The sequence below is a fragment of the Penicillium digitatum genome, chromosome 2 (genome assembly GCF_016767815.1).
Source record: "Penicillium digitatum chromosome 2, complete sequence".
In the NCBI taxonomy this organism is placed as follows: Eukaryota; Fungi; Ascomycota; class Eurotiomycetes; order Eurotiales; family Aspergillaceae; genus Penicillium; species Penicillium digitatum.
In genome coordinates, this window is record NC_089385.1 from 2,272,241 (window position 1) to 2,297,868 (window position 25,628).

At 49.5% G+C, this 25,628-nt stretch overlaps 9 protein-coding genes across 9 annotated transcripts; 3 read left to right on the top strand and 6 right to left on the bottom strand.

Moving 5' to 3' along the window:
* Nucleotides 1–31: 31 nt before the first annotated feature.
* Nucleotides 32–791, bottom strand: Pdw03_6852 (MIND kinetochore complex component Nnf1, putative; the record flags this gene model as incomplete). Its single annotated transcript, XM_014678998.1, has 2 exons — nt 32–326; nt 409–791. 2 exons carry the CDS (start codon nt 789–791, stop codon nt 32–34), a joined length of 678 nt encoding a protein of 225 aa, XP_014534484.1.
* Nucleotides 792–1,441: 650 nt separating this feature from the next.
* On the bottom strand, nt 1,442–2,635 carry Pdw03_6853 (CAMP receptor-like protein, putative; the record flags this gene model as incomplete). The annotated part of the gene is made up of 3 exons (XM_066101475.1): nt 1,442–2,050; nt 2,119–2,320; nt 2,379–2,635. The coding sequence occupies 3 exons, from the start codon at nt 2,633–2,635 to the stop codon at nt 1,442–1,444; spliced, it is 1,068 nt and encodes a 355-aa protein (XP_065956558.1).
* A 1,484-nt stretch (nt 2,636–4,119) lies between these two features.
* On the bottom strand, nt 4,120–5,268 carry Pdw03_6854 (Cyclin-dependent protein kinase PhoA; the record flags this gene model as incomplete). Its single annotated transcript, XM_014678996.1, has 3 exons — nt 4,120–5,025; nt 5,131–5,154; nt 5,224–5,268. 3 exons carry the CDS (start codon nt 5,266–5,268, stop codon nt 4,120–4,122), a joined length of 975 nt encoding a protein of 324 aa, XP_014534482.1.
* Nucleotides 5,269–5,589: 321 nt separating this feature from the next.
* Pdw03_6855 (SIR2 family histone deacetylase, putative) lies at nt 5,590–6,729 on the bottom strand (the record flags this gene model as incomplete). Its single annotated transcript, XM_014678995.1, has 1 exon — nt 5,590–6,729. One exon carries the CDS (start codon nt 6,727–6,729, stop codon nt 5,590–5,592), a length of 1,140 nt encoding a protein of 379 aa, XP_014534481.1.
* A 623-nt stretch (nt 6,730–7,352) lies between these two features.
* Pdw03_6856 (Cation efflux family protein, putative) lies at nt 7,353–8,557 on the top strand (the record flags this gene model as incomplete). The annotated part of the gene is made up of 2 exons (XM_014678994.1): nt 7,353–7,905; nt 7,980–8,557. 2 exons carry the CDS (start codon nt 7,353–7,355, stop codon nt 8,555–8,557), a joined length of 1,131 nt encoding a protein of 376 aa, XP_014534480.1.
* Nucleotides 8,558–9,084: 527 nt separating this feature from the next.
* Pdw03_6857 (D-xylulose kinase) lies at nt 9,085–10,867 on the top strand (the record flags this gene model as incomplete). The annotated part of the gene is made up of 2 exons (XM_014678993.1): nt 9,085–9,585; nt 9,644–10,867. 2 exons carry the CDS (start codon nt 9,085–9,087, stop codon nt 10,865–10,867), a joined length of 1,725 nt encoding a protein of 574 aa, XP_014534479.1.
* A 429-nt stretch (nt 10,868–11,296) lies between these two features.
* Nucleotides 11,297–14,577, top strand: Pdw03_6858 (Exportin-T; the record flags this gene model as incomplete). The annotated part of the gene is made up of 3 exons (XM_014678992.1): nt 11,297–11,308; nt 11,442–14,483; nt 14,551–14,577. 3 exons carry the CDS (start codon nt 11,297–11,299, stop codon nt 14,575–14,577), a joined length of 3,081 nt encoding a protein of 1,026 aa, XP_014534478.1.
* Nucleotides 14,578–17,664: 3,087 nt separating this feature from the next.
* On the bottom strand, nt 17,665–18,825 carry Pdw03_6859 (Peptidase C50, separase; the record flags this gene model as incomplete). The annotated part of the gene is made up of 4 exons (XM_014678989.1): nt 17,665–17,850; nt 17,945–18,139; nt 18,243–18,463; nt 18,570–18,825. 4 exons carry the CDS (start codon nt 18,823–18,825, stop codon nt 17,665–17,667), a joined length of 858 nt encoding a protein of 285 aa, XP_014534475.1.
* A 409-nt stretch (nt 18,826–19,234) lies between these two features.
* Nucleotides 19,235–25,473, bottom strand: Pdw03_6860 (Separin, putative; the record flags this gene model as incomplete). Its single annotated transcript, XM_014678988.1, has 2 exons — nt 19,235–20,814; nt 20,868–25,473. 2 exons carry the CDS (start codon nt 25,471–25,473, stop codon nt 19,235–19,237), a joined length of 6,186 nt encoding a protein of 2,061 aa, XP_014534474.1.
* Between the last annotated feature and the right edge of the window lie 155 nt (nt 25,474–25,628).

A 25,628-nucleotide genomic window follows, 5' to 3' on the forward strand; every position in this document is an offset into this window, starting at 1 on the left:
AACGGATACAGAAACAGTTTCCGTAAAATGCTTACAGACCCGGACGGGCTTTTGCCTCTTCATCCATCTGGATCGCATCCTGGCGAATGTGATGTTGTCTGCTGAATTGCGTGGCTGCCATAGCAGCACCCTCAATATCCGAAACGACCAATCCAAGATGCGACAATAGCCGCTCAATTTCCAGCCTCTGCGCCTGGACAGTCTGTGCAAGCTCCGCATTTTCCGCATGAGTAGCCTCCAGTCTGGCGTTGAGGGTCGACTGCACTTCCTGCAGATAGGGCGTAAGGTGCGCTTTGTACAGATCTTCGGCGCCGAGGGTATGCGCGCTATATAGTAAAATAGGTTAGAAGTCAAACTCAAAATGATAAAACAAACATAGTCCGAATGAACCATGTCCATTTAACATACACTGTTCTCACTTGTCCCTCGGCATTCTCCCCCTCCTGCTCCCTCCTAGCCCTTGCATCCCCAACCAGCCGATCAAGCTCATTTAAATGTGCCACCGCATTCCTTTCCTCGACAATATCATCAAACTCAGCCTTGGCATTTGCTTCCAGCTTCGCGTTCAATTGCCGCCAGACACCCTCCAAGCTGGCAGGAACATGGCGGGCAGGTGTCGGGAAACAGCCTGCAAAGTTCGCATATGAGTTTGCACGGAGCGTGCGCGCCAGAGCCTGCTCGAAAACTTGGTTTAGACGTGAGGCGCGCGGGCCCGGGGATTGGGGAATTGGAGCTGGCGGGGGAGGGGACGGCGACGCGGCGGGTGGTTTGTGGGAACTTGATTCGGCCATAGTGGATGTTTCTGCTGTCGGGATAGAATTGGAGAGCGGTAAACAACGACGAGCATGCAAGTATTGCAAGAGTGGTGTGAAGGAGGCAGTTTGTTGTTCTTTGGGAATTTGGGATCATGGGTGTTGGATAGAACCTCTATTCAACGCGACGCGCCGGTCACGTGCTTCCATACATTGAATTGATGAGGGTCGTACATGACATCGAGATTTGAATTTTTGATTTTCATACTCCGCTAAGTGCTTTAGGGTATTAAAATGGAGTATAGAGATTACATGATGTATTGCAGATGGCATGTTGCAATGGAAATGAGGCATTCAGCTACTAACCAATTTCATACCCTAAATTGATGGATCTAAGCCCAGCCAACTCCGACCTCTGTTCTCCTCGTTCTCAGTTTTCACCAAAAGAGCAGGGCTCGAGCTCTGAGAACTATTTTGTAGATGAAAGGATTGTACATTTGTCACCGGACGGAGTATGCGCCATGAGGAGACGTGGCTATGAACGCCAGACCAAAGTAATTTGAATGCGGGCCACGAGATAGAGACGTATATAAGGCTGTTCCAAAAGCCCTGGAGAGGAAGAACAAAGCTAGATGCATAATTGAGACTGAAATTAAAGTCAGTAGGGCGAGCAAGGGAATAGACTCTGTTTATCGTCGAGGGGACCTGCAATGTCGAACAATCAGCACACGAAAAGAACCGATAACGGCCTTAAGACTGTAGTAGATATCAACTAAACATACCCATGTAACAAGCAATGCAATGAAGAACAGCATGGCGTATTTCGTATACGCCCACGTAGCCGAACTAGCTTCTGTGGACGTCGACCTCCGCTGTGAGTCCACCGCATCCGGCCGTACGGCCTTGCTAGAACTCCCCTGCTGAAGAGAACCGGGGCCGATATTTGTGCTGGAACCTTGAAGTGTGCTGGTGGTATTCCCGCCCTCGATCGTGACTGAGTATGCTCTGAACGCATTCGAGGGTAATCCGCGCGCGGCGCCTTCCGACAAAGACTGGCGTTCTGGGGTGGAACAGGCAATCTCTCTAGTAACGTGGATACCAGTTAACATGGCGAAGGGAGACTCTGGGACCATATCTGACTCGATGCCACCGAGGTTCCGAAGTTGGCGCCGTTTCTGGTATATCACCGTCCCTGCTCGTAGGTAGATGGCGAAAGTCAATGAGATAATGAGCCAGACTGGTCCATAGAAAATGGCGATACGGAGAAAGGACCACTGTACAGAGATCCAGCACCAGAGCTACCGGGGGGGGGGGTCATTGGATTAGTACAGTCAGGTGGAAGTGAGGGCTTTGGGGTTCTACTTACGATGGCGGAGCCATATATCCGGCCTTGGGCTTGGGTCTGGATGAAGAAGTATGCGAAAGCTGGGACGAATGGGACACCGTAACAGCAGAGCACATATTTCCATTCCAGCCGGCGTAGTTGCTCGGAGTCGTATTTGTGGAAGAATGTTAGGTAGACATTGCATGCCATTGCGAATGTCCATAGTGCATCGGCAGGCATAAACCTATCCTCTTGTTAGTGGTCGTCTACTAAGGGTGTTTGGTTACCAATTTGATACTAACCATTGAATCAAAAACCCCTGGAACTGGCATAGGGAACTATCAACCCCATAATGAATCCCGTCTGCCGATATGATGGTGGCTATATTAGCCATGATGTTACCCCATGATGCATAAAATACCAAGCGGTTGATGGGTTTACGAAACGTGGGGGACCAGATAAAAGTAGCGACTATAACAAAAGTTCCAGCAAGGGAAACCGTCGAGCAAACACGTTCTGTGGCCGAGATAGCCAATATTTGTTGCTCTGAAAGTGTCATGGTATCATGATCTATGGCCTAGTTGCCGCGAGAGGGAGGACTTCCAGCGCCTGAAGGTTATATCCAGCGGATATGAACCGAGATGATCCTCGTGTTTTAATCAAGCCAAGTTGGCTTGTGACAGACCGAGGATCCAGATGATCGTAGATCTATTGGCAGGGACTTATTTTTGGGTTATGGAACGCCCTAGGCAAATGGTTCAAGTAGATATGGCCAAAGCACAATACTACCTGCTTATTACCCGCAATGGGCAACAAAAAAAAAAAGCTAAAAACCAAACAAGTTAGGACCAGCCCAATCAGCATATTGCTGTTACTGCCGTCGGCTTATAGCTGGGAAGATGCCAGCTTGATTTCGGGCCCTGTAACAAAGGGCGTGGCTTCAACAGAATTAGGCTCAAATTATCGCCAAGAAAAGGAGTGAGAACCGAGCAGGGTAGCTTTTAAATGGTTTCCTCTTCTCAAACAATGCATGGGCCACCGTTCAAATAGGTGCTCGCAGGGAAAGACATGCAAACGATTTCAGTTTGGGTAGTAGTAGTATCACCACGCGCAATCTCCTGGGATTTGCAATATAGGTAGTGTGGATTGGATAAGGGAACAGTACTTTCCTGTATAGACAAGCTTTGGAGGCATAGCCCTTGGGTCGTACCATTGATTAGAACCATTGTTTAGGCGTACGGACTTTGTCCTCAGCAGCTGTTTGGGTGTTTACAGTTCTCGAGGGTGAATTAACCTGAATACGCCAAGGGTACAACTGTGGCAATATTTAAGGGGCTTTGTGAAATCCTCAGGTCAGTTCGCCGGTGTGTGACACTAGCACAACTCTTTCCCCCCGATGTTTTCAAAGCTCACTAGTTGTTCCAGGAGACCAGATTGAAATTCAGGTAACTGCATGTTTGAAAGATTATTCCGAACAAGCAAAAGACATTCAATTGCCGACATGATGCCTGCTCGAAAGGGTTACTCCAGATACCTACGGCCGGGTACTTCATAATGAAGAGCAGTACAGCCGCGATGAGCTGATTCGTCCCGAAAATTCTTGGTCGGTGGAGAAAAGACTAGTAACAGTAGTAATCCAAGATAGTCCCGAGGATTGCAGTTCCAACGGGGCCATTTTGAACTTGGCCCAAGCGTTTGTTGCACATGTCTTGCTCTGTGTGTTGATAAATACAGCTTGAGGTGTATGGCGGAATTCATTCCTAAAGGAAGAACTACTTAGAAAACAAGCAGAAGGTTGATAACATCTGGAGCGCTGCTCTAGCATCATCAAGACAACTGAACAGTGTTCCGAAGTCGACCCATCTCCAAGCAGGCCAGATATTCCCTATCTTTGACAAAACTGGCCCGATATTCGCAAAATCAAGTTGAAAAAAAAAGAAAAAAAAGGGAAGCAAAAAGATCCATCATCGGGTATAACGCCGAATTCTCCCGTGTCCAATTGTCTAATCGAGCTCGTCATCTCGTCGTGCGCAGTCTAGGCCGCTAATAAGCGGGCTGCGTAGGGATCATGCCTCCATATCCAGCCATCTGCTGGTGCTGGTGCTGGTGCTGTAATTTAGCCTGGATCTGAGGCAGATCATGGAACCACGGGTGCTGCAGGGCCTCGGTGGCGCTGATACGCATCTCCGGACGGAGTTGGAGCATACGGTTCAATAGATCCATCCCGATAGCATCCATTTGAGGGATGATCAGCGACAGATCCTGCGTGGCATAGATCTGGAAGTCGGACTTGTATTCTGGTAACTGCGAAATGCCGGGCCATGTACGTTCAGATGGTGTGCCCATTAAACGGAATATCTTGATCAACTGATCCTCGTTGGTTGTGCCGGGGAAAAGCGGACGACCCGTGTACATCTCTGCCATGATGCAGCCAGCGGACCAAATGTCAATGCTAGTGTTATAGGTGCGACTTCCGAGGAGGACATCCGGTGCGCGGTACCACAGAGTAACGACTTCGTTAGAGAATGTATTAACCGGGATGCCAAATGCGCGAGCCAGTCCAAAGTCACCCAGCTTAAGCTGACCCTTCTTATTGATCAGAAGGTTCTGTGGCTTCAGATCGCGGTGGAGGACTCGGTTGTCATGGCAGAAGGCGATACCCTTGAGTAGCTGGTGCATGAAAGATTTGACCGTAGCAGGATCCAGCTGTCCCCGATCGCCGCGAGTATCCATATATCTCTTCAAATCCCTGTCCATGAACTCAAAAACAAGCATGAGTTTGTTTTCCGTGTGGATGACATCGTAGAGCGAGACAATGCTTTCATGCTTCAGCTCCTTCATGAGCGAGATCTCACGAATTGCGGTTGACGGTGTTCCCTCCTCTGAATCCAAGTGAATCTCTTTCAGCGCCACCATTTCACCGGTTTGGCGATTGCGCCCTTTAAAGACCTGTAGCATTCTGCATCAGCGGTGGACGGGGGCAAAGTGGCGATCAGGATAGAAGCGGGGGAGCCAAGCGGAGAAATCGAGGGAGATCGAGCGATCAAGACGTACGGTAGCATAAGTGCCTTCACCGAGCTAGAAATAAGACCGATACCAGATTAGCAAAGATCCAAGGTCCAAGACCAGATAAGTAGAAAGGCATACCTTTTCCAGCTGCTGGAAGGAACTGGGCTGCTGAGATTTGTCCATTTTCTGTGGAACTTTGGAAGCCGGTGGCCGCGATGGTTTGGGTTTAGAATGAAAGAGAAAGTGACCAGGAGAGACCAGATTTGAGGTGATCTTCAAAGGGTGGGCTGCAGGATCCCTAAAATACTCCATGCTGAGACGTGAGGGATGAGCCCCGCGCTGAGCGGCCCGGGACTTAACAGACTTGGCATTTTTTTTGGCCTGAGTTGGCAGGCGCTTATTATTTCTACATTTACTTTTATTTCGATTTTTGCTACAGTTGGTGCATTCTTTCACGGTGAACTTGATTTCAGTTTTCAGTTTTTTGTGTCTAATTTCCTATATCTATAGATTGATTGGGAGTTGGGATACAACGGTCGGGAGGACTAACTGGGATGGATGGCTACACCGAACATGAGCAGTGGAATCATGTCCAATATTCCCAAAAAGAAGGGCCTCATTCCTCACGCCACCAACATTGACAATACCAATAGGCATGCCTCGTTTGTGTGCTCGTTCCACGAGGCGCCACGCCGAAAAAGTCGCTAGGCTGGTGCCCAAAATGAGTAGCCGCCCAGCATCATCAATCGCTTCTTCAGCCGCTGTCTTCACCAAGGGGTCGATATTTTCACCAAACATGATCACTGCCGGCTTTAAAATACCGGCATTTGAAGTTACCGATAATGCACCGTCGCTATCTACCTCTATAGTCGCCTTCTTGCCATCGCTCAACGTGGGAGGGTTCTCCAAGCAGGTCGGACATGAAGGATACCGGAAAGTAGAATATGGCGCTTCAGCGAGATCAACGTCCCCATCCGGGTTGAGCTTCAAGCCTTTACGCCGTTGCTCCTCCGGATTATCGACATCGAACGCACCCTCTGCAACCATGCGAGCTAAAAATTTGGCCCAAGCTGGATTGAGTCTCTCCAGCGACGCTTGAAAGTCAGTGCGGGGAAGTTGGTTTTGACAGCTCGTGCAAACGACCGATCGCAAGTATCCGTGTAGTTCGAGGGTAGATAGTTCCGGATGCGCAAGGGAATGGAACGAGTCGACATTCTGTGTCACAACGGAACTGATGTACCCTTTTTCACCGAGACCTTTAATTGCGCTATGAGTCGAGTTCGGCTTTGCTTTCAAGAGCCCGGGCCATCCGACGAAGCTGCGCGCCCAATACCGCTTGCGCGACTCATGGTGGGAGATGAACTCATGATAGTAAATTGGACGATATGATTTGTTTAGCCGATAAGTACCTTGGTCGCCTCGATAATCTGACAGACCAGACGCGACGGAGATACCTGCGCCAGTCAGGAGTACCGTCTGGGAATGTCTCCCCACATCGACACCGCGGAGAGTTGAAGACGGCGGTGCAGTGAGGAAAGTGCTGATAGCCTCAATTGCTCCTGCGATTGTTGTTGCAGCCCTAGGGACTATGATGGCTGGGGGCAATGGTCCCGTGAAGGGGATCCGAATGGCAGGCGTCGTCATTGAAGACGCACCATTATACGTTCACGGGTGTGTGTCTTGGCGAAACGAGAGTGGATGCTCTCCGACGATTGCGCAGTTGGATGCTTGGATACTGCGTTAGAAGATATCGGAGATTCAACATTCATCCAAGAGTATACTAAAATAAAATGAAAGATTGAGAAAAAAGAATTCCGATAGGCCTCGAGAGGTAGTCCGAGTTAATGAGTTCCAATAGGACACATGGAGATGTTCGTGGGGAGATATGCGTGTAGATTGGAAACGGAAAATCAAGGGAAATGCCGGATGACATGAACATCCCACCATCTACTCCGTAGACCTCTCACCTTTCTGGTGGAATAGACGTACTCCGTAACTGAAACTATAATCTCGGTTTTGACAACACAAAGGCCCCTGAAAAAAGACCACTCTGTCCAATCCTTTTATTGTGCTCGCGTGCCCTCGACGCGATGCCGCTGACGCAGCCCCTATGCAGACTTCGCCCTCTCCACTTCAGGATTTCTAGTCTCGGATCTCTTGCTGCCCAGCGGCGCATACTTACTTCCACACCTTTTTTGAAAACCCCTTCTTCCTTCATCTTTCGCTCCAGACCTCGTTCCATTCCACGTCTGGCAACATCTATAACTATGACACAAACTAGGAATGATCATGGCCATAGCCACGGCCACGGTCACCACCACCACCACCATCATGATAATACCTACCTAACCTCCACAAACAAACGCGACGCTGGTGTTCGCATTACACGTATTGGTCTCGTTGCAAATTTGTGTATGGCGATTGGAAAATTCATTGGCGGTTATATCTTTCACTCTCAATCCCTGATCGCCGACGCCTACCACGCGCTCACCGATCTTGTCTCCGACTTTTTGACTTTGGGGACTGTCGCCTGGTCCCTGAAGCCCCCGAGTGAACGATTCCCAAACGGGTATGGAAAAATCGAGAGCATCGGTGCGTTAGGGGTTAGTGGGCTTCTGCTCTGCGGAGGAGTGTTCATGGGTCTCAACGCGGGTCAGGTCCTGCTGGCTCACTTCTACCCTGATGTGGCTGAAACAGTAGCTCATTCTGGAATTTTGGGACATGGTCATTCGCACAGTCATGGGCCAATCGGTCCAAGCATTCACGCGGCATGGATCGCAGCAGGCTCGATTGTGGTCAAGGAGTGGCTTTACCATGCCAGTAAGTGAAGAGATGCAGAGATCTGGGTGTATATATATATCTATATTAATTAGATCACTAACTTGAGATTCTAGCCATGAAGGTTGCTGAAGAGCGCAAATCGTCCGTGCTTGCATCCAACGCTGTTCACCACCGCATTGACTCCCTGACCAGTATTGTCGCCCTTTTCACAATCGGAGGAAGCTATGTCTTCCAAGATGCCACCTGGCTGGATCCAGTTGGCGGAGTCCTGATCTCCCTGATGGTCATCAAAGCCGGTTGGGGCAACACATGTACCTCCCTTTTGGAGTTGGCGGATACTACGGTTGATGAGGAAGTGCGACACTCTGTGGAGGCTGCTGCCTCCAAGGCATTGCAGGATCTTGAAGATGGACACCAAGTCATCGTTCGTGATGTACAAGGCATGAAGTCTGGCCAAAACTACCTAATGGACATTGAGTTGGCTGTGCCGGGTGCCTGGGCTATTAGTCGGTCACGACACATCGAAGAAGCCGTTCGTCAAGCTGTTGGATCCGGAGTTCGCGGCGTGAAGCGGATCAAGGTCCGCTTCATTCCGGCGGAAAATCAGGATCTCACGTTCTCGGATGAGTTCGTTGCGCAGGATATTGGTGGTGACCCGGAGACACCTCAAGATATTCGGAAGCAGCAATAGGGATAGAGTCCATGATACCTTTGGATTGCGGTCTATATGTATAGATTGGTAAATAAAACAAGTCTAAAAAAAACAAACAGATTTAAACGACAGGTAATAGAGTGCAGAGTATATAGTGGGGCTGTTCTATTCTACCGAGAATTTAGCAGAACAACAGCTAAAAGAGCTATTTACCCGGCAAAACCACCTCGGGCTTGTTTTGACATCACTGGAGGAATCATAAGCTTGATTTAATTGGTTCTCGGTATTCACTTTCCACTTTTCCTATATGTACTTCGCATTAAAAAAAAAATTAAGATGTGAAGTCCACTAGTTATAGGAACCGGTTATAATCGCTTTACATCATCAGCTCAACCCACCTGGCAATATTGCCGCTTGCACTTCTACGCTTCTTTTCCCGAGTTCATCCCATGATCATTCGATTTTTTTGGCCTAAATTTGGAAGAATTCCAGGAATTACTTGAAAAGCATTTCTCTCTCTTTCTCTTTCCTGCTGTTCTATTGCATGGAATTGTCTATCTTCCATCATGGCATCCGATACCCCTCTCTACATTGGATTCGATCTCTCCACCCAACAATTGAAGGGACTAGTTGTCAACTCCGATCTTAAAGTGGTCTATGTTGCCAAATTTGATTTCGATGCCGACTCGCAGAGTTTCCCGATTAAAAAAGGTGTTCTGAACAATGAAGCCGAACATGAAGTGTTTGCACCGGTCGCCCTATGGCTGCAGGCATTGGATGGTGTGCTAGAAAGCCTGCGCAAGCAGGGTCTCGATTTCAGCCGTGTGAAAGCAATTAGTGGTGCGGGACAGCAGCATGGAAGTGTATACTGGGGTCAGAATGCGGAGTCGCTTCTCCGCAATCTGGATTCCAGCAAGTCCCTCGAGGCACAGCTGGAAGGCGCTTTCTCCCACCCATACAGTCCCAATTGGCAAGATTCAAGCACCCAGATAGAATGTGACGAGTTTGACGCAGCTCTCGGCAAGCCCGAGGATTTAGCGCAGGCTACTGGAAGTAAAGCACACCACGTAAGAAGCCCCTGAAGTCAAAGTATATGCGGGGCAAGCGTGCTGACACTGTCATTAGAGATTCACAGGTCCTCAAATCCTCCGATTCACAAGGAAACACCCTGAAATTTATGAGAAAACCTGGAGAATTTCGTTGGTGTCATCTTTCCTGGCGTCACTTTTTCTCGGCCATATAGCCCCATTCGACATCTCCGATGTGTGCGGAATGAACTTGTGGAACATCAAGAAAGGGGCGTATGACGAGCGTCTGATTCAGCTCTGCTCGGGTGTCTTTGGAGTTGAGGATCTCAAGCAGAAGCTCGGCGAGGTACCGGAAGATGGAGGCCTGCACCTAGGATCCGTTCATTCGTATTTCGTGGAGCGTTTCGGCTTCAGTCCTGATTGTATAATTATTCCAGCAACTGGTGATAATCCAGCAACCATTCTTGCGCTGCCCTTACTGCCATCAGATGCAATGGTCTCGCTCGGCACCTCTACTACCTTCCTCATGTCTACTCCCAGCTACAAACCCAATCCCTCCACACACTTTTTCAACCACCCTACTACCCCTGGCTTGTACATGTTCATGCTGTGCTATAAGAATGGCGGCCTGGCCCGTGAGCACGTCCGAGATGCGATCAATGAGAGCCTGAAGGATACCCCTGCTCAGCCCTGGGCCAACTTTGACAAGGTCGCTCTGCAGACTGCCCCGTTGGGTCAACAGAATGCCTCGGGTCCGATGAAGATGGGCCTGTTCTTCCCGCAGCATGAGATCGTACCAAACATTAGTAAGGGCCAATGGCGCTTTACATACGATGCCCATACGGGAAGTTTGAAAGAGACGATGGATGGATGGGACTCGCCGCAGGACGAAGCCCGCGCAATCATTGAGAGCCAGTTGCTTTCACTGCGCTTGCGGTCTCGAGACCTTACCCAGAGCCCTGGCAATGGACTCCCTTCCCAGCCACGCCGAGTTTATCTCGTTGGTGGAGGATCCAAGAACAAAGCAATCGCCAAAATTGCTGGCGAGATCCTCGGCGGTGTCGAGGGTGTATATTCGCTCGACGTTGGCGACAATGCCTGCGCTCTGGGTGCCGCATACAAGGCCGTTTGGGGCATCGAGAGACAGCCCGGTCAAACATTTGAGGACTTGATTGGGCAGCGGTGGAATGAGGAGGAGTTCATTGAGAAAATTGCGGACGGTTATCAAGAGGGGGTGTTTGAACAGTATGGTCAGGCAGTCGAGGGCTTTGAGAAGATGGAACTGCAGGTTTTGCAGCAACAGGCTGACAAGGCCAATTGAGATGGAACCTGAAAATAACATAGATATAAAAAACCATCGGGCTAGATTTATTTTCGTCTCACTTTTAGACATTCTAAAGCCTTGTATAGCAATGAGTAGGTCAAATCAAGTACACATTGTATGATGTTCCATCAAATCAAGCTCCTGCCCATAAACAACTGCCCCTTGTCCTATTCAGGAAAACACAAAGAACTTCACATTTCAATCAAAATGTCCTCCACACCTGTACTCGACATACCTTGGTCGTTTGATTTGCAGATTCGGCACTCTCTTGGCAAGCGAGGGCGGAGCACGGGACCGATTACGATATCCAGGTTGAATGCCCGCAGGTAATATCTCCTCCACCGAAAACAATTTTAAAACAACACACACCTCCCCTACGTTTTCATTTCCCTCTCTCCTTCCCACACCTCGAAGGGAGACTGGAAGATGGAAGAACAGGTGAGTCTTCCAATTCTGTTCAGCACCCTCGAGATAAAAAAATTCCAATACCCCAACACCGCCCCTCCCCCGCCGTTTCAAACAGCCCGCTCCATTTCTCAACTCAAGACAGAAGATGATTGACACATAGCAGGTAGCAAATGCAATTGAGATTGCCTGGAATCCATCCTCCGACCCAACCCTAAAATCCCAAGCCTACGAATACCTCAACCAACTCCGCTCTGACCCCTCCGGATGGCAGGTTTGCCTCTCCCTCTTCACTAAAACCCCACAACAGCCCGAAGTCGTACGGCATGTCAGTCTCGAAATTGTCAATAGTGCAGCCCAGGTCGGCTTGATCAATCCAGCCTCGCTCGGTGTTGTTCGAGATAGTGTGTTAGCCTACGTTCGCCAGGCCTACGGCCCGGAGGCCACTGCCACCCCCGACGCCCCTTATATTCAAAATAAAATCGCACAGACAGTTACTTTTCTCTTCTCTTCCCTCTACGCGAACGGCTGGGAGACTTGCATCGACGATCTACTGAACCTGACCTGCAAATCCGCAGGCTGGGATAGCCAAATCGGGGTTGTGTTCTACCTGCGTGTGCTGAGCTCGATTCATGAGGAGATTGGCGATGTGCTGGTCTCAAGGTCTCGCGGAGAACAGGACAGGGCGAATGCGCTGAAGGACCTAATCCGGGAGAGGGACATGCAGAAAATTGCCAACTCCTGGCAGGAGATTTTGGCGGTGTGGCGGGAAAGTGACGATACTATTGTTGAGATGTGCTTGAAGGCGGTTGGTAGCTGGGTCAGCTGGATTGATATTGGTCTTGTAGTGAACCAGACTATGTTGGATCTGCTCTTCCAGCAGCTTGGGCGGGCCGAGAAACAGGAGCTTCGGGAGGGAGAACAGCGGGTGCGCGATGCGGCTGTGGACGTTTTCACGGAGATCATTGGCAAGAAGATGAAGCCTTCAGACAAAATTGAGATGATCGCTTTCTTGAACCTCGACTCCATCATCACGCAGCTGTCTAACAGCCCTCCGTTACGGGAGAGCCGATTCACATTCAAGTACGATACTGACTTGGCAGAGACAGTTGCCAAGCTTGTCAACAACACAGTTGTGGACATTGTCCGGGTGTTGGATAATGACGCTGGTCCCGTCAAGGAGCAGGCAGAAAACCTTTTGCAGGTCTTCCTGCCGCACATCCTTCGATTCTTTTCAGACGAGTACGACGAAGTTTGTTCGACTGTCATTCCTTGCGTCAGCGATATGCTCACGTACATTCGGAAACTCGCCAAGGCAAATCCATCCTTTGCGGAGCGGAACAAGTCCATCTTGCTTCCGATTTTGAAGGCAATCATTGCGAAAATGCGGTACGACGAGACCTCAAACTGGGGCGAGGAGGACGAGCAAACGGACGAGGCAGAGTTCCAAGACCTGCGCAAGAGACTCGGTGTTTTGCAGCAAATCATCGCCTCTGCCGATGAACAGCTTTACATCGATGCAATCTCAGAGGTGGTGGGAACAACTTTCCAAAAACTGCGGGCATCCGGTGGGCAGCTTGACTGGCGTGACCTAGATCTCGCTTTGCATGAGATGTTCTTGTTTGGAGATCTGGCCGTCAGGGGCGGCAGTCTCTACTTGAAGGGTGCCCCTACTGGCATGGCTGCGAATCGTCTCATTGAGATGATGCTTGCGATGGTAGAGTCCGATATCCGATCATTCACCCACCCTGCAACCCAACTTCAGTACATGGAAATATGTGTTCGTTATAGCTCATTCTTTACCCACAATACTCATCTCATCCCTGGAGTTCTGGAGAGCTTCCTCCAGCTTGTGCACCACCCTGTTAAAAAAGTCAAGACTCGTTCGTGGTATCTGTTCCAGCGGCTAGCTAGACAGCTGCGCAGTCAAATTGGCAACGTGGCACAGACTGTTGTGGAGGCATTGAGTGACTTGTTGGTTATTCAGGCTGAGGTGCCTTCGGAAGGCGATGACGGCGATGAGATGTCTTCCGAGGATCATGAGGGCTCTGCGGACGCTGTGTTCAACAGTCAGCTGTACCTTTTCGAGTCCGTTGGAATCATTTCGTCGACCCCAAGTGTCGTTGCAGAGAAGCAGGTTCTCTACGCCCAGTCGGTGATGAACCCTGTCTTCGGCGATATGGAACGTAATCTCGAAGCCGCCAAGGCCAATGACGAACGTGCATTGCTGCAGATCCACCACGACATCATGGCTCTAGGAACCCTCGCTCGTGGTTACTCGGATTGGCAGCCGGGTACCAGCTCACCCTCTGCTCTCCCGGCGCCAGAGGTCTCGGCGGCTTTCGCACAGGTAGCTGAAGCGACCCTGGTTGCGCTTGAATCCCTCAGCTCCTCATTCAATATCCGGACTGCTGCTCGCTTTGCGTTCTCGCGGCTCATTGGTGTTCTGGGCGCGCAGATTCTCCCGCAACTGCCCCGATGGATCGATGGGCTCTTGACTCAGACTTCTTCCCGCGACGAGATGGCACTGTTCCTTCGCCTTCTAGATCAGGTCATCTTTGGGTTCAAGGGTGAGATCTATAGCATTCTCGACACGCTCCTGACTCCTTTCTTGCAGCGAGTCTTCTCTGGCATTGCCGATCCAACAACCGGCACTGATGACGAGATTCAGCTTGCCGAGTTGAAACGAGAATACCTGAATTTCTTGCTGGCTGTGCTGAACAATGATTTGGGGACCGTCATCATTAGTGAGAGGAACCAGCCCATCTTTGAAACTGTCATTACCACCATCGAACACTTCGCGAAAGATATCGACGACTTCACAACCGCCAAGATGGCGTTCTCCGTCTTGGGCCGTATGGCAAGCTGCTGGGGCGGACCTGACATTGCCCCTGCCCCTGCTAATGGCGCCGCACCTGCCCAAGCTGTCCTCCCCGGCTTTGGTGGATTTATGATCACCCGGTTCTCACCTCTGTGCTGGGCGCTCCCCACGACCCCATCCTTCAACTCCAAAGATGCACAAGCTAAGCAGGTCCTTGCGGAGGCCGGCGCTTTGCAACGCACTATCTACTCTAAGACGGGCATGGAATATGCGGAATACTTGCGCAACCAGGAACTGCCCGGCATGGGCATGGGAGCCGATCTCATCGAAGAGTTCCTAACCGCATTGAGCCAGCTGGACGTGAAGGGGTTCCGGCAATTCTTCCCGGTATGTGCTACTTCCCTAATATCTACCTTTTGATCTACATGGCATCCAACTAACATGTAACTTTTAGTCATTCATCCAACGATTGAGCGCATGAAGTTTCCTTTTCTCCTCTCTATCTGCTTTCTAGATTCCCCCATCCATTTTCCTTATTTACGTTTTGATGCGACCGAGGTGACGTCTCTCCTCATATCGCCCTGTGACTTCGCCATCTTCTATACCATCTACTTCATATCATCCCAGTATCCCGATCCCAATACCATACCTGCCCAACTTGAACCCCAAGAATAGTGCTGGATCAAACTCTCGGGGGGCAACTCTGAAAGGAAAAAAAAAATTAATTCACCTGATTTTCAAAAAGTTCCGAGTATATAGCTTACTTCTTGATCCCTGGTGCCCATGGTGATTTCATTTGTATCCACCGCCCACTACTCAACGACGTATCCTCCCCCCTCCCCTCTTCTCTCTTGCTGGCTCCAAAAATTGAGACGAAAATGGTGTTTACTATAATTCTCGGGTCTTTTGTTGAGTTTCCTTGAGCTTAAGTGGGTTCGGACTGGAGTAGGTAGCCCATGAAGTGGAGTTGCCCAAAGTTTGACAGACTATTTTATAACTACACCAGTGTACTAGTAGTCAAATTATTAACTTATGACTTACAGGAATCTTGAAATAGTTGGGCGGTCTCTGTCCTGTAACACATCTCTACTGTTGCCATTACTCTTCGCAATGACTTCTGCCTTCCGCTGCACCCCTTGGAGATTTGCAGCAATCTTCAGACTCAACTTTGTAATCGACCTCTGCCCTATAGAGCCATTAGGATCACTGGCAGTGTCTCAAACTAAAACTCCTCAGGATTTAAATACATCAGTCATCATACTAGTAACGAGTCCCCATGTGTCAAGGGTCGTGATGATCCTTCTTAGGCATTGGAATATTTGTAGATCTTCGCCCCCAGATATTCCAATGAGATGATTCGCCTCTCGTTTTCAAGTAAGAATCTGGCTAGAGAAGGTTCGTTATGGATATGACTGAATATTCTTGTCACTGCGTATCTTGTGGATCACTCCTTTGGGCCAAGCCTCCTTAGATGGCAAGATACCGAGTATGTGAGTGTAATCATGTTACAACTCTTCTTGCACCGAACTCATCCGCCATAGCATATTCGACCTCAAGCGAGACCCAGTTGTCAGATGTTTATAAAACCGAGTTTGACTAGAAGACGAAAGAAGAAGACGGGGACCCTAAAATGCTTGGCCGTTGGTATACCATGCACGTGAAAAAGCTCCCCCCAAACTTTCTTACCCCATGAGATCTGCTGGTTTCTTTTGGTCCCGCAATTTGAAGGAGAGGAATATCGATTTAGACAGGCTTCTTGAAGTGTTTATAGGGACATTCCTCCTTCGGGTAGAGCCGAGTATCATTGGAAGTGAGAATGATGACATTGCTTTCAGCTTCTTTGACCGACCTAGTGTCAGACATCCGTCAACTGCGTACGCAGCAACGGTTATACCCTTTGTAGGCTTCGGGACGCCGCGAAACAATTTCTGAAGATGCCGAAAGCTGCAAACTGCTCTGCTTCTAAAAGCAGCGTAGTGCTTCACCCGGACTGCTTTGGCACCCTTCCGATCGAGATGCGAATTGAAATCGCAATTTACGGTTCTACTGTCGACTTCCTAAGTCCACGATAGTCATCCCGAGCAATGGTGGTTGTCTTTGAACTTCAGTCATTCTGGAAATCAAGATTTTCAGTGAATGGAGATCGGGTGTTTCTGAACTGCCTGGCATCAGACCCCCAGAAACAATGAAAGCAAAGACTAGCGACTCATATACCGCTGTACAGCAAAAAATGATCAATCTCATCAGCACCTCTAGGCGGCACGTCGAAGATAGAATAACAACGGATGGCCAAGAGAAAGACATTCGATGACAAGAGCTTCGAACGAGCAGATCATCTCCAACTCCAACTAGGGATTGCTTGGCGAATTATCCTGGAAGGAGGTTTCTGCTGGACTCCGATGCGATAGAGATGGCATACCCCCATTTTTCAAGTGGTTCTGTTAGAAGGCTCCATCATCGATTTAGGCGTGTCAGTCGTTCACGAGGGAACAGATACCTACATTACTGGGTTGAACCTGCTGAATGTAGATCCCCGAAGGCCAACCCTCATTCCTGAGTATCGGCTCCCAGGGGAATCTGTGACAATCAATCTCTACGGTGAGCAACTGATAAGATTTACGGTTGTGGCGGGTGAAGCTGGAGTCCACGCTATACGCCCTCTCTTCAACGAGAACACCAGGAGCTGGATAGGCCTAACGGAGGGCAAAGAAATCTGCAAATTGACGGATCTAGTCCTTGAATAAGACATCAAAGCTATCTCGGGAAAGATCGATGTAAGTCGCTCCTGCCCTAGCTGAATTTTTTGGCACAAGATAACCTTGGGTTAGTGTTGTAAGATGATTGGTCGATCCATGGCATAAATAGAACCCCCAGGCACAAGAAGTCTTCAAGGTTGCTCGTTATCTAAGAATGCCACGATTGGTTGTCGATTCGGAGATGACATGTTTTGATCCTGGCAAGCGACTAAATATGTCGATGCCGAAGATCATGAGGCCTCGTTTTGCAGTGACTATAGTGAGAAAGAACTGGAATTTGCATGAGTTTACTCTTCGTTAGTGGGTGAATTATCATCAGCGAGTGTTCACTATCGTATTGGTAGATTTTTGATTAGTTCCTCTGTTTGTTTGTTAAAATGTACTTTATCTAAGAATTCTCAGGCTGATCACTGCTCAAGACCTGAACGTACGTCAACTAAAAGCCGAATGACTTCAATCTCAGAAATGCTTCAACTCCTTTACTATATTGAGATTTGTCGAAAGCAATGAAGATAAACCAGTGCACACAAAAGATCTCCCTATGAAATTTAAATTACAGATGGAGTCAAGAACAAACGCCGTTCCTCTTATTCTAGACTGGTGGAATTTGCACGCCGGTTAAAATCAACCAGAACTAGGGCATGCCTTGCCATTAAAAAAAATTCCTCGCTCATTTAAATCATCGATCTAACAACCTGGTGCTCACTTGAGCCAAAAAAAAAGAACCAATCAGATCCAGGTGACAATAGAAATACGCAAGACAAGAAGTAAAACGTCATAGTTTAGATCAGGAGTTAAGAGGAGAGCACACACTATGCAAAGAGATACTTGGCCGCATGCTCAACATGGTCATCCGCAAAGGTAGCCATGGTATAATAGGAGTGGTCATAATCAGGCTGGTAGCGAATGTTCAAGCCGGAGATTCCTGCGTCACGGGCTGCAACTTCGAAGTTCTCCGGTAGAAGTTGGCCTTGTTTGTAGAAGTTGTCGCCAGTGCCCTGGATGTGGATTAGACGTTGTACGAGACAAAATCTGGATGGAAACCCCCCCCCCCCCCCAAAAAAATATAAACAGGATAAAAAGCAAACTCACCACATCAATCAGAATATCCAACGGACCCCCAGTCCATTTTTTAATCAACTCGGTAGCATCGTGCTCCTTCCACTTGTCCTGCTGATCTTCGCCAAAGTAGCCCTTGAACGCTTTCTGGCCCCAGGGGCAGTTCGTCGGGTTCGTGATCGGCGCGAACGCAGAGACGGACTTGTACTTGCCCGGGTTGCGGAGGAACTGATTGGTCGGTTAGATAAATGATACCCCAACAAGCGATGTTCTTTCTAGCTCTTGCGCCATGTAGCGAAAATCTGGACATGACAGGTCGTTTACAACTTACCAAAGTAAGAGCACCGTGCCCACCCATACTGTGGCCGGTGATACTAACACGACTGGCATCCAACTGCGGGAATGCATCAAAGACGGTCTTGGGCAGCTCGTCGGTGACATAGCTATACATGTTATAGCCGGTGTTGTAGGGGGGCTTGGTAGCGTCGACGTAAAAGCCGGCACCAGATCCGAAATCGTATGCGTCGTCCTCACCTTGGATGTTGAGGCCGCCTAGGAGATTGGTTAATTAGTCATTTCCCCCCTCCTTTTCAACAAGAGAACTTGAATTGATGGAAAGATCGGCAATTGATGCCATAAAAGAAAGGTCGACACATACGTGGGCTAGTATCAGGGTACAGCACGGCAATTCCTTTCTTGCTGGCGCTGTGCTGGAAAAAGCCCTTCTCGGAGCAGTTCTCGGCGGTGCATGTCAGACCGGAGAGGTAGATGAGTACAGGGACTTTCTGTGTTTGGGCCTGTGGGGGCAAGAAGAGATTGAATTTCATCTCGCATTTTGTGGTTGTGGCGGCATGGCTTAACTTTAGGAGCTTGCCACCGAAGGAGGCGATGGTTGCATTTGTGGTGACGGACATTTTGAGGAATTGATTTATCTTAGGGAGAAAAGAAAAAAGAAGGCCAAGAATCGGGAGACGTTGACGTTTATAAGGTGGGGGGGGGGAAGATTTGTCCCGCATGAGGGGAACAGGTCCACTTCGGTGGGATTATTCTTCCTATTTCGGATTTGGTAGAATTATATAGATACTCCATGTACCTTGGTGGTGATATTGGGTAGACTTGGAGTTGTTGAGTCAATACTTTATAATCTAGTATCTGCAACTTGAGATATAACACAATAGGTGGACCTTTTTTAGTCTACGGAGTACTAACAGCACCTCTTGAAAAGGCTGACTATGGAAGAGTCAAATCAGGTTACTGCCCACAGTGGGGACAACGCCAAGGGATATATACAAAATGATGAAAGCAAGAAAGATGAGCTCAGATTCACTCTAAAAACACCGGAACTCCGTAAATCACAGGCGCTGCGCCGTTGAGATACCTCAACACACAGGCACCCCTCGAACGCGCAATTGCCGTGTCAAGCCCAACATGCTCCCCTCGGCTCCGTTCCGTCTTATCCTTCTTCTCGACCAAACCCCATACGTCAAAGGCAGTCGTGGTAAACCGATCAATGTCCCGATCCGTGACATCCCACAGCGTAGCCACGAGCGCGGGGCTACCGGCATGGAGATAATTCATCGGCGTGCCGTAGGGCTCATACTCACCTGCTTCGGTCAAAGTGCCGCTGCTACATCCCATGAGGAAAGTGACAGCGCATTGTGTGAGCCGCTTGACCGTGCGGCCGCGGATGTACTGTGCGCCGCTGCCGTGGCCGAAGTAGAGGAATAGACCCTTCTTTTCCAGAGCGTTGCGGAATTCGTCTTCGGTTGGTTCGCGCTGCACGACTGCAGTCCAGGATTTGAATTGGGAGAGGTCTTGTTCGAAAGTTGTTTGCGTTGTGCGCAGGTCACCTGTCGGGTTCAGGACAAATGCACCGGAGCTGCGGTCCACCATGGCCCCGGAGGATGCCTTACGGAATTGGAGGACTCGGTCCCGAAGGCATTCGAGGGATGGGACGCGACAGACAGGGTATCCTTGAAGGCATGGAAGTGACTCCCACGGAAACAGGTGGAGAGCTTTATCGAGCACTAGGATTGTGTGTTTCGGCGGCCGTGCCACAAGCTCATCCCGCGCAGCTTCGTGGTAGCCTCGCAAGGCATCAAGAGTATCTACGACCATCATGTCGAAGTCAATCTCGTCGTAGGCATTGCGCTCGCCCTGAAACTGCAGAATATCCACGACAAAGTAAAGAAGGTCCATCAGCGTGTCTTCAGGCTCTTCATGCTCTTCAAGATCACGAAGCCCAATGAACAAGTCCACTACATTCTGATGTAACGTGAGCCGGGGTCCAGCGGCCTTGCCACCCTTCTGCCGAGAAGGAAGATGCTTGTCAAGGATGCTTTGGAAGGTACTCGCGAACCGGGCTAGCGCAGTGGTCTCTCTCGACAGCGGCGAGAACACACCTCGAAACCCTCCAAACCATATGTTCTCAATGTTTTGGAGCACACTTTCCATCCGACGATCGAGCGCTTCGCGGGTATTCCACCATTCCTTCTTCGACAACTTGTCCGTCTGGGCCTTGGCTGCATGTGCACTTTCGTTGGCGAGCTTGATGAGTTCTTGCATTTCCTCTTTTCCATCCTCAAAAGTGAACTGTTCTTCATCGTCATCTTCTGAGTTTCCTCGGTGGAGGGGGAGACGGAGAAGGAACGGTGAGTGGCCTTTCTGAAGTCGTGAAACCACAAATTCGGTATGGTCTGCACTCAATGACAAAGAGAGAACATTCCAAGTTTCGGGCAGAATGTCAACGTAGTCCTGTGTGAAGTTGGAGCAAAGGTCATTGTCCAGCTCGATAGCGGAGGGGAACGAAGCTGGCCATAGAAGAGGGTCGGCAAAATCAGCCAGCTGTCGATCGATATCAATCGCCATACGCTCCCGGGCAAATGCGCCAACACGTCCGATCTCTATTTCAAAAAGTCAGATGTATGTCAAACAGAAAGGACCTCGCAAACCTTACCATTCATATTTGCCGGCGACTGAGCCAGAGTCGCTGGGATCCCGGGAGAAGTCGCATGTGATAGCATAGAGATCCGACTCATCAAGCGAGATGCCGCATGGCTATCAAGGGTTGAGCCTAGAATTGTGGCATCAGAGAAGACACTGGCAAGACAATCGCTTGCCTTGGACAGCATGACCGAAAAGTCATCACTGGCTCGTTGGGCCTTGGTGCGCGTTGATTTGGCTGGAGCCCTCGTTCTCCTTGCCGAAGGCTTTGCCGGGACCAAGCTAGGCTCATCTGCCATCTTGCTTGGTGTTTTAAGTGACGGCAGCGAGATTGTAGATTCAGGTAAGACGCAATACACGGCATGGCTAGCGAAACGGCGAATTGCATCAGCCAACAGGTGCTCACTTTCGCCAATTTCCAGACTGATCTTGCTTTCTCGAGCCACGGCAAATTGTCTAGCCTCTGCAAGTATTTGCGCAGATCCCTCAAAGTCATGCAATTCTCGCAGGCAATCCGCCTGCTGTCTGAGGATGTTGCCCTTCAGTTGTAATATGGATTTAGATTGGATTTCGGGCAGAGTTGGGTTTGGAGCTGGGACTTTCTTTGTGGGTTTGACAGTAGCGGAACTGGTTGCACGGGTCCGCCTAGTCGTGGTAGTTGTAGTAGGTGTCGGGGTTCGCCGGCTGCTTGCTCTAACCCGTAACTTGTCCATTTTTTCTTCAATTTCCGCCATGCCTTCTGCCTCCAAGTTGGCAGGCACATCAGCAGAGATGACCGCTGTGGTGATTTTGTCTGCTTCAAGAAGAACACGCAATGCCTTGTCATGTGCGCCCTGCATCTTGTACAGAGACGCAAGTCCCATTTGCAAGTACACGGTTTCAATACTTTTCTGAGTTTGTTTAGACGACTCGGCTGCTGCGAAAAGAAGACCTTGTCCCTCACTCATGTGGCCGCTAAGAATCCAATGGCAACCGAGTTGGGTCTGCGCTGCAAGTAGCCGTGCATTGGCATCGAGGGTTTTATCAATCTTCAGCGCTTGTTCGCCGTAGTAGATAGCATCCTGGAACAAGCCATGATGGGCAGATAATGTGGCGAGGTTCAACAGGCAGGTATGATGGGATCCCAGATGCGGCCAGAAAGGCGCACCTTGGATGTAGCTAGCAGACACATCCGATGAAGACCCTTTCCGTGACAAATCAAGCTTCGCGATACCATCAGCAACAAACTCAATATCAGATCTTCCTGCAGCAGGCAACAACTTGTCTTGCTTTCTTTGGGCGAGCCTCTCAACCTTGGCCCAGATGCGGCAGTTGAGCCTTACAGACAACTTTGCAAAGTACAGAGCCTGGGTTGCTGAGCCCTGTGCAGAGAACAATCTGGACTGAACAAAAGCGGCATCTGCTACCAGTCTTTCCCAAGAGATCTTTGACAAAACAGTCAAATTGCCTAGTTCTTCTGACTTCTGGCACTTTTCATAGAGTGAGCGGGCTGCTGAAAGAACAGCGGCGGCTTTCTCGGGCTCGCCGGTCTCCAGAAGATATTCCACCCGTGCAACTTTGTAGGAAATGGTGGCGAGAGAAGAAACCTTGGTTTGAGCAAGATACTGCTCACCGCGCGATAGGAGTTCACCTGCCTTTTGGCAATAACCCAGGCGGCAATTCTGAAGTACCAAGCGCGATAGAATGACGATGGGATCTGACAAATCCCCTGATTGCTGAAGCTCGGCGGCACGCAATATCAGTTCCAGAGTGCATAGTTGAGCCTTCCAAAGCCCATGGATTTCGGTATAATCAACCAGGGCCTTTAACTGCAAGACCCAGTACTCCATGTCATTGATGCAGAGCAGCAGTGTTTTCCAGTCATGGGACTGGCTCACTAATGAAGTCCACGATGCAAGCGTATCATCTAGTTCGCTTGCGTCAATCTTGCCGCGGTGAAAGCCGATGATAATGCGCAATGAGTTGCTAAAATGGATTGCAAATGAAGCGAGATCAATGTCATCTCGGACTTGTAAACCGCTGGCCAAAGCCTTTGTTCCTGCATCGAGCAGAGTTTCAACCAAAGATGAATCCAACGCAGTGGGCTGCTCCAGCAGAAGCCGCAAGGCAGAGAGAATCACACGAGAACGGCGAATAGGGTAGACGTCAGGGGGGTAGAGGTCGAGGAGAGAGGAAACAGCCGAGCCGAGAATCAAGCGAAACTCTTCTTCGTTTGAGAGATAGCCATTCATTTCAACAAGCAAGCTCATTTGCCATTCGATTAGAAGACATCTCTGTTCAAATTCTAGTTCAACATCATCATAGACAACAGAGGGATGAGATCCCTTCCTGCGTAACTTCATCTTCAGTAGGGCGGAAAATACACGGCCAAGCATGAAACCGGGACTCTTGGGATCCTGGTTGACCGAATTTGGATTGTGTCCTCCGTTGCTCTTCACAATCTGGTCTAGAGTGCCTGAGAGAATGTACTCTTCAATTGATTGTCGAAACATCTGCTCTGATTCAATGTACATGTTGCCTTCGATGTACAAATGAGCCATTCTCTCGAACTTGAGGGCTGCAAATGCCGTGTTGCGTTGAGAGGGTGAGCAGCTTGAAAGTAGCTGGGTGGATTGTTTGAGAAGGGGTATGAGTTCCCGATAACCCTGTCCGGCTTCTTTTTCTTTGATGTATCGAGACCAGAACAAGTTTGAAAGTTTAACAAGTGCAAACCCTATGTTTTCTGTTGCTTCAGTATTCTTCTCATCGGGGGATTCGATAGTCGAAAGCAGGCGATGGCAATCAGCCAGGATTGGAAGCATTTCTTCCCAAGGTGGCCTCTGGGACATGATAGAAAGTTTTCCAATTGCGACAGTCGAATCAATGGCAGCTAGAATAATGCTTCTAGAAAGTGAAATGCGTTTGTTGAACATCTCAATCTCTATTTCGTCACCATCATCTGCTGGTTGGCGTCCAACATATCGTCTAAGGAACCTGATGAACGCTTGTAGATATTCCCTGATCTGCCTAGAAATTTCGTTTTTCTCGCTTTCTGTCTCGTTGCTTTTTGTGATGACCTCTCCGAACCACGCAAAAGCCAACTTCTTCAGTCTTGCAGCTTCTACCAGCAGTTCGTCTAGGTCGTTTGCACTGCCTCTTAATTGCAACCCCAGGGAATGAGTCGCCTCTGACACAGAATCCAAAGCTCTGTCCAGGAACTTTTTCGATATCTTCGAAGCTTGGAAATGAACAGAGGCAAGTTTACAACGAACGGTTGCCAGCGAAAGAGACTGGGTCTTTGAGAGGGGATTTATGGCTTGTGTTAACAGCTTCATGGATTCATCAAAACACCCCGCGTCGAAAGCGAGCTGCCCGAGAATAGTCATGAGCTTGGCAGCCTGGTTGGCATTTTGGGTTTCTGAGGGCTTCTTCCTGACCTCTGCAATAGATCTTTGCAGCAGGGTAACCGTTTGGTAGATGGAAGCAAACTCGACTTTCTCAATACCCTTACTCCGGCGAGAAAAGCCACCAAAATAGCGAATCAAAGGATCTAACACTTCTTTGCTCTCATCGCAGACATGACCAGACAGCTTCCAGCCCAAGCATCGAATCTCGAGGGAGAGCAGTTGCAAGGCCAGTGATGTTGTTGGCTTGAGGCTATTCGAGACTTCATCCTTGGAGAAAGATGGCCCCGAGCAAAGCGCAAGAACTGTGTTTGATAGTAACTGGAGCTGAAGGGCGGCTTTGTCGTTCGAGAGTTGACCCGACTTCAGGGCAGCCAAAATTACTTGCGCAGGGCTGCTCGAATTAGAAAGTTGCAAAGAAGAACAGACCTTCTGGATTGTGGAGGCTCTTCTTTCCGCAGCAAATAAACGCATCACATTCGAATGAAACGGGACAAGCAGGCCGTACAGCGATTTCGCGTTCGAGATGTGAGAGAACGTCAAAAGATCCGACATCCGCTCTTTTAAGGCTTCTTCATCCACCACGTCCTTCGCTTCTGTAGTCTTCTTCCTGGCCTCCCCGCCATCCAGATGTTGTTGGATTCTCCGCTTCAGAAGTCGAAGCTCTTTGTATGCCATGTCATTCAGCCCCAGGGAGATCAGTTTTCCCGCAAGAACACACAAGCCCTGCTCAAGCTGCATGTTCGGGAACTGTTCGTTCCCTACGTCATTCTTGAGAGTGCGCAGTGTGGACAAAGAAAGCCTGGCGCACTCCGCAGCCGAGATGATGCCCGCGTCGGGGCCATTGGCAGTATCGGGGGTAGCGTTCTGGCGCTTGGCTGCATTGATCTTTGCGGCATCCGTGAGGGTCTTTAATGTGGTATTGAATACTTCCGTAGCAAAGACCAGCTTCTCCTGACATGACAACGCTGCCGCGTCGTAATCGCCCAGTGATTGCAGCGTCGTATCATTCGCAGATTTTGTCTTTGTTGCGCGGGAAGTTCTCGTTCGACTCTGCGCCGGAGCTGGTTCTCTTGTAGATTTTGTGCGTTTCGTGGATTTCTCGGGCATCTTTGGCGACCCGCGGAGGAGTGTTTGGAGGGACAACACGGTAGCGTCGGAGCATGTTGTCGTTGAGCGGAGGGCCTGTTTCATGGACTCTGTTAGAGAGCTGGCCGGCAGGACGGTGACCGCCATTTTCTTTGTCGATTTGTTGAAGCTGCAGGACTGAGGTTATCGCTCGCGTCGAGCCTTTGATGTGCAATCGCTATCGGCCGGACACTTTAAACGGAGGTTGTCGCAGCAACAACAACGCTATGCCTTATTGGGCGTTCACAGCCTCATCGCCTCAG